This window comes from Hemitrygon akajei, unplaced genomic scaffold (assembly GCF_048418815.1).
Source record: "Hemitrygon akajei unplaced genomic scaffold, sHemAka1.3 Scf000066, whole genome shotgun sequence".
NCBI lineage: Eukaryota > Metazoa > Chordata > Chondrichthyes > Myliobatiformes > Dasyatidae > Hemitrygon > Hemitrygon akajei.
This window is the reverse complement of record NW_027331952.1, coordinates 3711345-3723499: the sequence shown is the minus strand read 5'-3', so window position 1 is coordinate 3723499 and position 12155 is coordinate 3711345. Positions and strand designations below refer to the sequence as shown.

General features: G+C 48.2%; 1 protein-coding gene across 2 annotated transcripts in view; it reads left to right on the top strand.

Moving 5' to 3' along the window:
• The window catches only part of LOC140721960 (NACHT, LRR and PYD domains-containing protein 3-like), a 54771-nt gene that overhangs the window by 15270 nt on the left and 27346 nt on the right, over positions 1–12155 (top strand). For both annotated transcript variants that reach the window (XM_073036786.1, XM_073036785.1), the window contains one exon: positions 9867–9959. In XM_073036786.1, coding sequence (XP_072892887.1) covers positions 9899–9959 — 61 coding nt within the window. In that variant the 5' untranslated portion in view covers positions 9867–9898. The remainder of the gene's footprint in view (positions 1–9866; positions 9960–12155) is intronic.

Below are 12155 nucleotides of genomic sequence, written 5' to 3'. Positions count from 1 at the left end.
CACAGGATACCTGCAGATGGCCAATTTGGGGACAGTAATACGACTGAGCAGAGTACATGGGTACAGAGCAAGGGTTCCCAACTTGGAGTCCATAGACCCCTCGGTTAATGTTAGAGGCCCATTCTATAATAAAGGTTGTGAACCTCTCGTTCAGAGTAATGGGGAAGCTGTTTCCAGAGGACTTGAAGAAGAAATTTTCAGGAAGAGGATTGCTGGAAACAGGAATACCAGGGGGGTTGAAATGTCAGTTGTTAATTTCAAATTCCCAGTTTAATTATATGCCAAATGAGTACTTTTACCCAAATGCACATTTCCCTCAGAAATGTGGGCTTCTCATATCATAAATAAAGAGGTACAAATGTCCATGTCGACTGAGATTATACATGGCCATTATGGGACCTGAGTTTATCTAAAATTATTTCCATGGAAAAAAGAAATGAGTACCAAAAAATCACAAGAAAAAAAACAACCAACTGGCAGGGGTGTTCGAAATCATTTTCAATATCTCCTTGCTACATTTGAAAGTCCATACCTGCTTCAAGAGCTCAACAATTACACCAGCAACCAAGAATAGCAGGGTGAGATGTCTGAACATCTATTGCCCATGTGCACTCATATCTACGGTGTTGAAGTTATTTTAGAGGGTAGTTATGGCTGGAATCAATTCCCTCTTCAGCAAGAACCTGGATCCACTGCAATTGGCCAATCTCCACAATAGGTCTATGGCGGATATGATCTCATTGCGTCTCCATGTGGCCAAGGATCACCTCAACAATACAAATGCCTATGCCAGGATTCTGTTAGTTAACTACAGCTCAGCATTTAATACCATCATTCCTGCAGTTCTGATCAAAAGCATTCAGAACCTAGGCATCTGTATCTCCCTCTGCAATTGTATCCTCAGCCTCCTAACTGGAAAACAAAAATCTGTGCAGATTTGGAATGCCTTACCTGTAAAATATTCACCCCCCCCCCCTTCACTTTGGAAGTTTTCATGTTTTATTGGTTTACAGTGGATTTAATTTGGCTTTTTTGACACTGATAAACATAAAAAAGACTCTTTCATGAGAAAGTGAAAACAAATTTACACAAAGTAATGTAAATTAATTGGAAATATAAAACACAAAATAATTGATTGCGTAGGCATTCATCCCCTTTAATATGACACACCAAATCATGACTCATACAGCCAATTGATTTTAGAAGTCACACATTCAAGGTGTTTCAATTGCTTGTCGTAAAACTACACCTGTATATACAAGATCCAACTGCTGGTGAGTCAGTATCTTGGCAAAAACTACACCATGAAGACATTCCAAGGAAACCCGGGAGAACTTTATAGAAAAACACAAGTCAGAAGATGGATCACTGAATATCCTCTGGAGTACAGTTAAGTCTATCATCAAGAAATGGAAAGAATATGGCACAGCTGTAAATTTGCCTAGATCAGGCCGTCGTCAATAACTGAGTGACTGTGCAAGAAATGGATCATTGAGGGAGGCCATCAAGATTACTATGACAACTCTGGAGGAGTTACAAGCTTCAGAGGCTGAGATGAGAGGGACAGTGCATACAACAACTGCCATATTCAGATTCAGTTTATTGTCATTCAGAAACCACAAGTGCAATGCAGTTCAAAAAAAAAAGTGACAACATTCCTCCAGAATGATATCACAAAAACACATGACAAACAGACTGCACCAGAAAATCCACATAACATTTGGCAATTCCCAATCCAGAGTCCGGAGAGGCTGTTACTAATATTAATATCGCGCTACCATCTTAGCACGTTCCCCGGAAAGGAGCTCCAATCCCACCAGACAAACAAGACCAAAAACTAAAGCTACAAGACCTGCACAAAACCACATAGTTACAACATATAGTTACAACAGTGCAAACATTAGCATAATTGATTAAAAAAACAGACCATGGGCACAGTAAAAATAGTCCAAAGATGTTAAAACACTATAAGTTTGAAAGAAACCACCACACAGTTTCCACAAGTCCTCAGGGTCCAAATTGACTCATCATCCCACGCAGGTGGCAGAAAGAAGACATATGGGTGCTTCACCAGTCGCAGTTTTGTGGGAGAGTGGCAAAGAGAAGGCTGTTGTTGAAAGAAACTCATATGAAATCTTGGCTAGAGTTTGCCAGAAGGCACGTGGGGTAGGAGACTCTGAAGTCAGATGGAAGAAGGTTTTATGTTCTCGTGAAACGAAAATTGAACTTCTTGGCCATCAGACTAAATCTTATGTTTGGCGTAAGCAAACACTGCACATCATCAAAAACAGTCCATTCCTACCATGAAGCATGGTGGTGACTTCATCATGCTATGGGGATGCTTCACTGCAGCAGACCCTGGAAACCTTGTAAAGGTAGAGGTATAATGAATGCAGCGAAATACAGGGAAATCCTGGAGGAAAACCTGATGCAGTCTGCAAGAGTACTGCAACCTGGGAGAAGATTTGTTATCCAACAAGAAAATGACCCAAAGCATAAAACCAAAGCTGACCAGAAATTGTTTAAAAACAACATTAATGCCCAGAATTGGCCAAGTCATATTAAGGATGTCACTCCAATTGAGAATCTGTGGCTGGACTTGAAAAGAGCTCTTTGCTCATGGTCCCCATACAATCTGATAGTTTCAGCAGTAAGGTAAAGAAGTATTTCAGTGTCCAGATGTGCAAAGCTGATAGTGACTGACCCACGCAGACTCAGGGCTGTAATTGCTGCCAAAGGTGCATTTGCTAAATACTTCTTGAAAGGGTGAATAATTATGCAATCAATTATTTTATGATTAATAACTGTAATAACTTGAGACCAATTTATAGAAATGTTTCACTGTGACATGAAATAGTGTCTTTTCATGGAGCGGCTGATAATACAGAATCTGAGGCCACAAACCAGGCACGCCCAGGATCCTCTTCAGTTTGCATATAAGGAGAAGGTGGGAGTGGAGGATGCTATCACGTATTTGCTGCACAAATCACTCTCTCACCTAGAGGGGGTCAGTTGTGCTGTGAGGATTACATTCCTTGACTTCTCTAGTGCCTTTAACACCATCCAGCCCAAGATCTTAAGGCACAAACTAACGGAGATGGGAGTAGACTCTCACATGGTGGATTGGATAGTGGACTACTTGACAGATAGACCTCAGTATGTGCGGTTGGGAGACTGTAGGTCTGACACGGTGGTCAGCAGCACAGGGGCGCCGCAGGGAACCATACTCTCTCCGGTCCTGTTCACCCTGTACACATCAGACTTCCAATATAACTCAGAGTCCTGCCATGTGCAGAAGTTCGCTGATGACACGGCCATAGTGGGGTGTGTCAGGAATGGACAGGAGGAGGAGTATAGGAAACTGATACAGGACTTTGTGATATGGTGCAACTCAAACTACCTGCGTCTCAATATCACCAAGACCAAGGAGATGGTGGTGGACTTTAGGAGATCTAGGCCTCATATGGAGCCAGTGATCATTAATGAAGAATGTGTGGAGCAGGTTAAGACCTACAAGTATCTGGGAGTACAGTTAGACGAGAAGCTTGACTGGACTGCCAACACAGATGCCTTGTGCAGGAAGTCACAGAGTCGAATGTACTTCCTAAGAAGGTTGGCGTCATTCAATGTCTGTAGTGAGATGCTGAAGATGTTCTATAGGTCAGTTGTGGAGAGCGCCCTCTTCTTTGTGGTGGCGTGTTGGGGAGGAAGCATTATGAAGAGGGACACCTCACGTCTTAATAAGCTGGTAAGGAAGGCGGGCTCTGTCGTGGGCAAAGTACTGGAGAGTTTAACATCGGTAGCTGAGCGAAGGGCGCTGAGTAGGCTACAGTCAATTATGGATAACTCTGAACATCCTCTACATAGCACCATCCAGAGACAGAGAAGCAGTTTCAGTGACAGGTTACTATCGATGCAATGCTCCTCAGACAGGATGAAGAGGTCAATACTCCCCAATGCCATTAGGCTTTACAATTCTACCGCCAGGACTTAACTTTTTAAAAGCTATTATTAATGCTTTTTGAGATGGTGATTTAGATGCATATATTTTTTTACTGTTAAGTATTGTATGTAATTAGTTTTGCTACAACAAGTGAATGGGACATTGGAAAAAAAAGTTGAATTTCCCCATGGGGATGAATAAAGTATCTATCTATCTATCTATCTTTTGTTGATTAGTATCAAAAAAGCCAAATTAAATCCATTGTGATTCAATGTTATAAAACAAGAATGCATGAAAACTTCAAAGAGAGGTGAATAAATTTTAAAGCCACTGTAACATCTCCACCTCACTGACAATCAACATTAGTGCACCACAGGGTGGTGGGCTTAGCCATTGCTCTACGCTTTCTGCATCCATGACTGTGTGGCTGGGCGCATCTCAAATGCCATCTATAAATTCACTGATGATATCACCATTGTTGTCAGAATTTCAGATGGAGATGAGGGGGCATACAGGAGTGAGATGTATTATCAGCTAGTATCGCAGCTTTCCCTGAACAACTGAATGTCAGTAACACCAAAAAACTTATTCTGGACTCCAGAAAGGAGTTCTGTGAGGGAAATGAGGGAACACACACATGTCCTCATAGAGTGATCAGAAGTGGGGAGAGTGAGAAATTTCAAGTTCCTGAGTGTCACTATGTCTGAGGGCCTAATCTGCACCCAACATATCGATGCAGCCATTAAGAAGGCAAGACAGTGGCTATATTTCATCAGGAGTTTGAGGAGAATTGGTATGTCAGCAAAAGCAGTATTGCACAAATTTCTAGACATACCATGCCAGGCATTCTAACTGGCTTCATCATTGTCTGGTATGGCAGAGGGTGTTACTGCACAGAATCAAAGGAAGCTGCAGAGAGTTGTAAAATTAGTCAGCACCATTGTGGGTATCAGGGACATCTTCAAGGAGCGGTGCTTCAAAGAGCTGGTGTCATCATTGAGAACTTCCACTACCATCAGAGAAGAGGAACAGAAGTCTGAGGGCACACAGATTATATGTTATATATTTTATTATATTATATATAAGATTGTAGCGATGTGCTACGCGCAGCGCTGAAATTACGACACGGAGTCGGTAAACTGCAACCACGGAATAAGTTTATTTCACAAACACAGTCTTGCTTAAAAGCCTGTCTCCCCCCACTCGAAACTTGGAGAGGCACGTAACTTAAACTCCCTGAGGCTATGTATCTTTGTCTCTGGCTCTGGCTAATTGTCAGCCGGTTCGAGTGTGCTAGTAATTGGGTCGCCACATAACCCCCCCCCCAGAACCGGCGGTACACCCCCCAATGTCCACAGTCTGGGCCGGACCCTGTTTGGGAGGTCGGCCTCTGCGCCGCGGTGCCGGAAACTCGACCGGTTGCGCCAAGTCCACGTGGGCCGGTTTGAGTCGGTCCACCGTGAAAACCTCCTCTCTCCCCCCAACGTCCAGCACGAACGTGGACCCGTCGTTCCTGATCACCGTAAACGGCCCCTCGTAGGGCCGTTGCAGCGGTGGCCGATGCCCGCCCCGGCGTACAAACACAAACTTACAGTTCTGCAGATCTTTGGGTACGCAGGTCGGGTGCTGCCCATGCTGCGAAGTGGGTATGGGGGCCAGGGTACCGAGTCTCTCGCGTAGTCTGCCCAGGACCGCTGCAGGTTCTTCCTCTCGCCCCCTTGGGGCTGGTATGAACTCCCCAGGAATGACCAGGGGCGCGCCGTACACCAGCTCGGCCGACGAAGCGTGCAGATCGTCTTTGGGCGCCGTGCGGACGCCGAGCAGGACCCAGGGAAGCTCGTCCGCCCAGTTAGCTCCTCGCAGGCGGGCCATGAGAGCCGACTTCTGGTGGCGGTGGAAACGCTCCACCAGTCCGTTCGACTGTGGGTGGTAGGCAGTGGTGTGGTGCAGCTGAGTCCCCAACAGGTTGGCCATCGCTGACCAGAGGCTGGAGGTGAACTGGGCGCCTCTGTCGGAGGTAATGTGGGCCGGGACACCAAAGCGGGACACCCAGGTGGCGATCAGCGCCCGGGCGCAAGATTCGGAGGTGGTGTCGGCGAGCGGGACCGCCTCTGGCCATCTTGTGAACCTGTCCACGATAGTCAGGAGGTGCCGCGCCCCGCGTGACACAGGCAGGGGGCCCACGATATCCACATGAATGTGGTCGAAACGCCGGTGGGTGGGGTGGAACTGCTGCGGCGGGGCCTTGGTGTGTTGCTGCACCTTGGCCGTCTGGCAGTGCAGGCACGTTCTGGCCCAGTCACGGACCTGCTTGCGGAGTCCGTGCCAAACGAACCTGCTGGAGACCATCTGGACGGTAGTGCGGATGGAGGGGTGGGCCAAGTTATGAATGGAGTCGAACACGCGTCGTCGCCAAGGTGCCGGGACGACGGGACGGGGCTGGCCGGTGGCAACGTCACAGAGTAGGGTCCGCTCACCTGGGCCTACGGGGAGGTCCTGGAGCTGCAAACCGGAGACTGCGGTCCGGTAACTCCGGATCTCCTCATCTGCCAGCTGTGCCTCTGCCAGCACCTCAAAGTCTACCCCTTGGGAAAGGGCGTGAATGTTAGGACGAGAGAGCGCATCCGCCACGACATTGTCCTTACCCGAGACGTGCCGGACGTCCGTCGTGTATTCAGAGATGTAGGACAGATGGCGCTGCTGGCGGGACGACCAGGGATCGGACACCTTTGTGAATGTAAAGGTAAGCGGATTGTGGTCCGTGAACGCGGTGAAGGGCCTACCTTCTAAGAAGTACCTGAAATGCCGGATTGCCAGGTATAGCGCCAACAGCTCCCGGTCGAAAGCACTGTACTTGAGCTCGGGTGGCCGCAGGTGTTTGCTGAAAAACGCCAGGGGTTGCCAACGGCCCGCGATGAGCTGCTCCAGTACCCCACCGACTGCCGTGTTAGAGGCGTCCACCGTGAGGGCGGTAGGGACGTCTATTCTGCGGTGCACTAGCATCGTGGCATTCGCCAAGGCATCCTTCGTTTGAATGAAAGCGGCGGTGGACACCTCGTCCCAGGTAATGTCCTTGCCCGGACCGGACAGCAAGGTGAACAGGGGGCGCATGATCCGGGCAGCTGAAGGGAGGAAGCGGTGGTAGAAATTGACCATACCTACGAATTCCTGCAGGCCTTTGACCGTGGTGGGTCGGGGGAAATGACGGACCGCATCCACCTTAGTGGGCAGAGGGGTTGCCCCGTCTTTAGTAATCCTGTGGCCCAGGAAGTCAATGGTGTCGAGCCCGAACTGGCATTTGGCCAGGTTGATCGTTAGACCGTAGTCACTCAGCCGGGCAAAGAGCTGTCGGAGGTGGGACAGATGCTCCTGACGACTGCTGCTGGCTATGAGGATGTCGTCCAAATAGATGAATGCGAAGTCCAGGTCGCGTCCCACCGCGTCCATCAACCGTTGGAACGTCTGTGCGGCATTCTTCAGGCCGAACGGCATGCGGAGGAACTCGAAAAGGCCGAACGGGGTGATGAGAGCCGTTTTGGGGATGTCGTCTGGATGCATCGGGATTTGATGGTATCCGCGGATTAGGTCCACCTTGGAGAAGATCTGCGCGCTGTGCAGGTTGGCTGCAAAGTCCTGAATGTGCGGCACAGGGTAGCGGTCCGGTGTAGTAGCCTCGTTCAGCCTGCGGTAGTCGCTGCACGGTCTCCAGCCCCCTGTCGCCTTGGGCACCATGTGCAGGGGAGAGGCACATGGGCTGTCAGACCGCCGTATGATCCCCAATTCCTCCATCCGTGTAAACTCCTCCTTCGCCAGTCGGAGCTTGTCCGGGGGAAGCCGCCGAGCGCGGGCATGGAGGGGTGGTCCCTGGGTCAGGATGTGGTGCTGTACACCGTGTCGGGACATGGCTGCCGTGAACTGTGGTGCCAGAACCGATGGGAAATCCGCCAGGACCCTGGTGAAGTCGTTGCCGGACAGCGTGATGGAGCCGAGGTGAGGGGCTGGCAACTCGGCTGCACCCAGGGGGAATGTCTGAAAGGTCTCGGCGTGAACCAGTCTCTTCCTGGGCAGGTCGACCAGTAGGCTGTGAGCCCGCAAGAAATCCGCACCCAGAAGCGGTTGGGCTACGGCGGCCAGTGTGAAGTCCCACGTAAACTTGCTGGAGTCGAGCCGTAGCTGCACCGGACGGGTGCCATAAGTCCTTATTGTGCTGCCGTTCGCGGCCCGCAGGGGGGGACCCGGCGCCCTGCTGCGGGTGTCGTAACTCGTCGGAGGTAAGACGCTGATCTCGGCACCGGTGTCGACCAAAACCCGGCGTCCCGACTGTTTGTCCCAGACATACAGGAGGCTATCCCGAAGGCCAGCCATCGTAGCCATCAGCGACGGCTGGCCCTGGCGTTTCCCGTGGAATTGGCAGGGCGGGCGACAGCGGCGGGCTTCTGCGCCCCACCGCTGGTGGTAGAAACACCAGTGTTCGTTGGGCTCCCCACCCCTGCCTCTGGGGTTAGCGGGCTCTGCGGCCGGGCCTGGACTGGTTTGCTGCTGGGAGCGTGGCCGGGTGATCTGTGCGATGGGCGCCCCACTCACCTTCTTGGCGTTCCACAGCGCGTCCGCCCGGGCTGCCACCTTCCGGGGGTCGCTGAAATCCGCGTCGGACAGCAGCAGGCGTATGTCCTCGGGCAGCTGCTCCAGGAATGCCTGCTCAAACATGAGGCAGGGCGTGTGTCCATCGGCCAGAGACAACATCTCATTCATCAAAGCCGATGGAGGCCTGTCTCCCAAGCCATCCAGGTGCAGTAAGCGGGCAGCTCGCTCGCGGCGGGAGAGCCCGAAAGTCCTTATGAGTAGGGCTTTGAATTCCGTGTACTTGCCGTCTGCCGGGGGAGACTGTACGAACTCTGCGACCTGGGCCGCTGTGTCCTGGTCGAGGGAGCTCACCACGTAGTAGTAACGGGTGTCCTCTGAGGTTATTTGCCGAACATGGAATTGGGCTTCTGCTTGCTGAAACCATAGGTGAGGTTGTAGCGTCCAGAAGCTTGGCAGCTTCAAGGAAACCGCGTTAACAAACGCAGCGTCTGCCATCTCTGGTCCAAAAAAACGGTTGGACCGTCGGGGTCACCAATGTAGCGATGTGCTACGCGCAGCGCTGAAATTACGACACGGAGTCGGTAAACTGCAACCACGGAATAAGTTTATTTCACAAACACAGTCTTGCTTAAAAGCCTGTCTCCCCCCACTCGAAACTTGGAGAGGCACGTAACTGAAACTCCCTGAGGCTATGTATCTTTGTCTCTGGCTCTGGCTAATTGTCAGCCGGTTCGAGTGTGCTAGTAATTGGGTCGCCACAAGATTATATATATCACAAGTTAACAAGTTCACCATATTTGCTGGTGTTATAAACAAACCTGTCTCAATTCTGTATTTATTGTTGCCGTATCGTAACAATGTTCACATCCCAGGAAAGAGCAGATTGGAGGTTGGGCTGGATGTTATCTAAATAAATAATGCAGGAGCACATACTCGACAAGAAAGTTGGCAATACGTATTGCTATCCCACTGGAATTACTATATATTTCAGATATATAGATTATAATTCTGTTTTTATTTCTCTCTGTTATGCATTACATTGTACTGATATCGCAAAGTTAACAAGATCACAACATATGATGGTGTTCTTAAACCTGACAACTGATTCTGTTTCTGATATGAATAAAATCGCCAATGCATTGCAGTATTTGCACAAGCGGTAAGTAAATGGGTTGTTATAGATGGTCAGTATGTACATGATGGGCTGAAAGGCCTATATCTGTGCATTATGACTGTACCTTCCTGACAGAGAGCAGTTTGCAGATGAGGAATGAGCAGAATACCAAGCACTGTCTTACTTTTGATGATTATCAGCTAATCCTCATTCTGTTTATTGCAGAGAGCCAGTATGTTGAAAACCCCATCCCCACCATGGCTGAAGCTGTGAATATGGATGGGGATCCAGGGAGCTCCAAAGCGGAAAAGGGCCCAGGTGCGTTACAAAATATTTTTAAAGATAAATGTTGCCTTGACATCTTTTCCAGATTTCATGCCTGGGCCTGCAATTCACAGGAATACAGGGAAGAGTTAAGTGCTGAGAAATAGAGAACTGATTTACACATATTTATTATAATCACTGCTTGAAAGATTTAATAGATATTGACTTGGACTGCCCTGCTTGTAAAAGTGATGAATGAGATAGAGATTGTCAAATGCGTTCAAATAAGTTTCCTTAATCGATTGAGTTGTGCCACGGAGCACCCCAGTGATTTAACCTGACATAATCGGGGCAAATTGTAATGACTAATTAAACTAACCACCGGTACGTTTTTGGATTGTGAGAAGAAACCGGAGCACCCGGCGAAAACAGTCGCAGACATGAGTTAGAATTTACAAATGTGCTCAGAGAGGACACCAGAATTGAACTCCAAATTAAGAAGCCCTGAGCAGCAATAGTATTACGTGTCTGGCTGCACTATGACGGCACCCCTGATATTGTTCAATTGTCTGAGAAAGGCTCTAAAAATAATCTGGGTAAGTATGATGGGCTTGCCATCAATACTCGGTAAGTTATTGGAAGTACTGTGAGTAATAACATTTTTATGGACGGGGACTGATTAGGGATAGTCAACAATGGTTATATAGTGGTATGTCATGTCTATCCAATCTTACAGAGTATCTGAGCAATATACCAGGAAATTTAATGGAGGAAAGACAGTAATTATATAAATGGATCTTGGCAATCCCTTTTATAAGATCCTGTGTGGGACTTTAGTCAAGAAGATTCAGTCACTTGGCATTAAGAATGAAATAATCAATTGAATTAGACATTGGATTTGTGGCAGAAGCCATTGGGTGGTAGCAGATAGTTGGCTCTCGGACTGGTGGCTGGTGACTAGTTGTCTGCTACAAGGAATGGTCCAGGGTCCATTGTTGATTGCATCTGTATAAACAATCCGGATGATGATGTGGTCAAGTGGATTAACAAGCTTGCGGATGAACAGAGTGAACTGAGAATACAGATACACAGAACCTTGTAAGTGGTATCACAGTTAGATAAGGTCGTGGAGCCTCTTCTGGGCAGCTCATGGAGTAAGATACTTGTTGGCTCTTCTCTATGCTTTTACAACCTACTTTTTACTGCTATTTTTGTTTAAACTTTGAAGATTCATTACTTTCAGTGATAGATTTACAATTTAATTATGATGGCTGGAACCCGAACTGGAAAGGAATTAAGATGTGGCAAAATTGTTTCTGAAACTGAACAAACCAAATTTACAAGGGAGGTAGAAGAAACCTATACTCCTGAAAGAAAGTTCATATTGACAAAAGATACTAATACCAAAATTGGAATGGTGGATTCTAAAATTAATAAACTGTGGATGGTCTGTTGCCTCCCTGGAGCCAGGGTCCGCAATATCTCGGATCGAGTTCCTAGTATTCTCAAGAGGGAGGGTGAGCGGCCGGATGTTGTGGTCCATGTAGGGACCAATGATGTGGGTAGGAAGAGTGAGGAGGTCCTGAAAGGTGAGTTTAGGGAGCTAGGTGCCGAGTTCAAGGGCAGGACCTCCAGGATAGTAAACTCAGGATTGCTACCAGTGCCACGTGCAGGTGGGTTTAGAAATAGTAAGATAGTGCAGATCAACACATGGCTGAAGACATGGTGCAGGAGGGAGGCCTTCAGATTTATAGTGTTATGAACCCCATAACTGGGTCACTTACCAGCAAAGATAGAGAGGTCCGCTGAAGTCTGATGGTACTATTTTTAAACGTTTTTATTTATAAAGGGGCACAAAAGTAAGGTTAATACAAACATTCAGATAATATACGTCATCAATACTCAATCTAAAGCACGGGTATAGTAATAATCAACAATGCAAAGTAGATCTATCATTTGTCTAGGGGTAAACCTATTGTCCGATGGAAATATCAAAGTCTCTGAAGTTCATGCAGGCTTTTAGCCTTTCGGAGACCGCTGGGGCTCACGTGTTGGAGAGAGAAAATAAACTTGCCAGCCTGCTGGACTCAAATCGTTGAATTGGGAACGTGAGTTCCCCGTTGTCAGTTCGGAATCCTTTTCGGGGTTATCAGCCACTCGATTCCCTAGCTAGGGGAACCGAATCACACGTGGCTCCCGAACAGCTTCCCGTCCTTACGGGAGCGATGAGCGATGGTGTCTCCGTCTGGT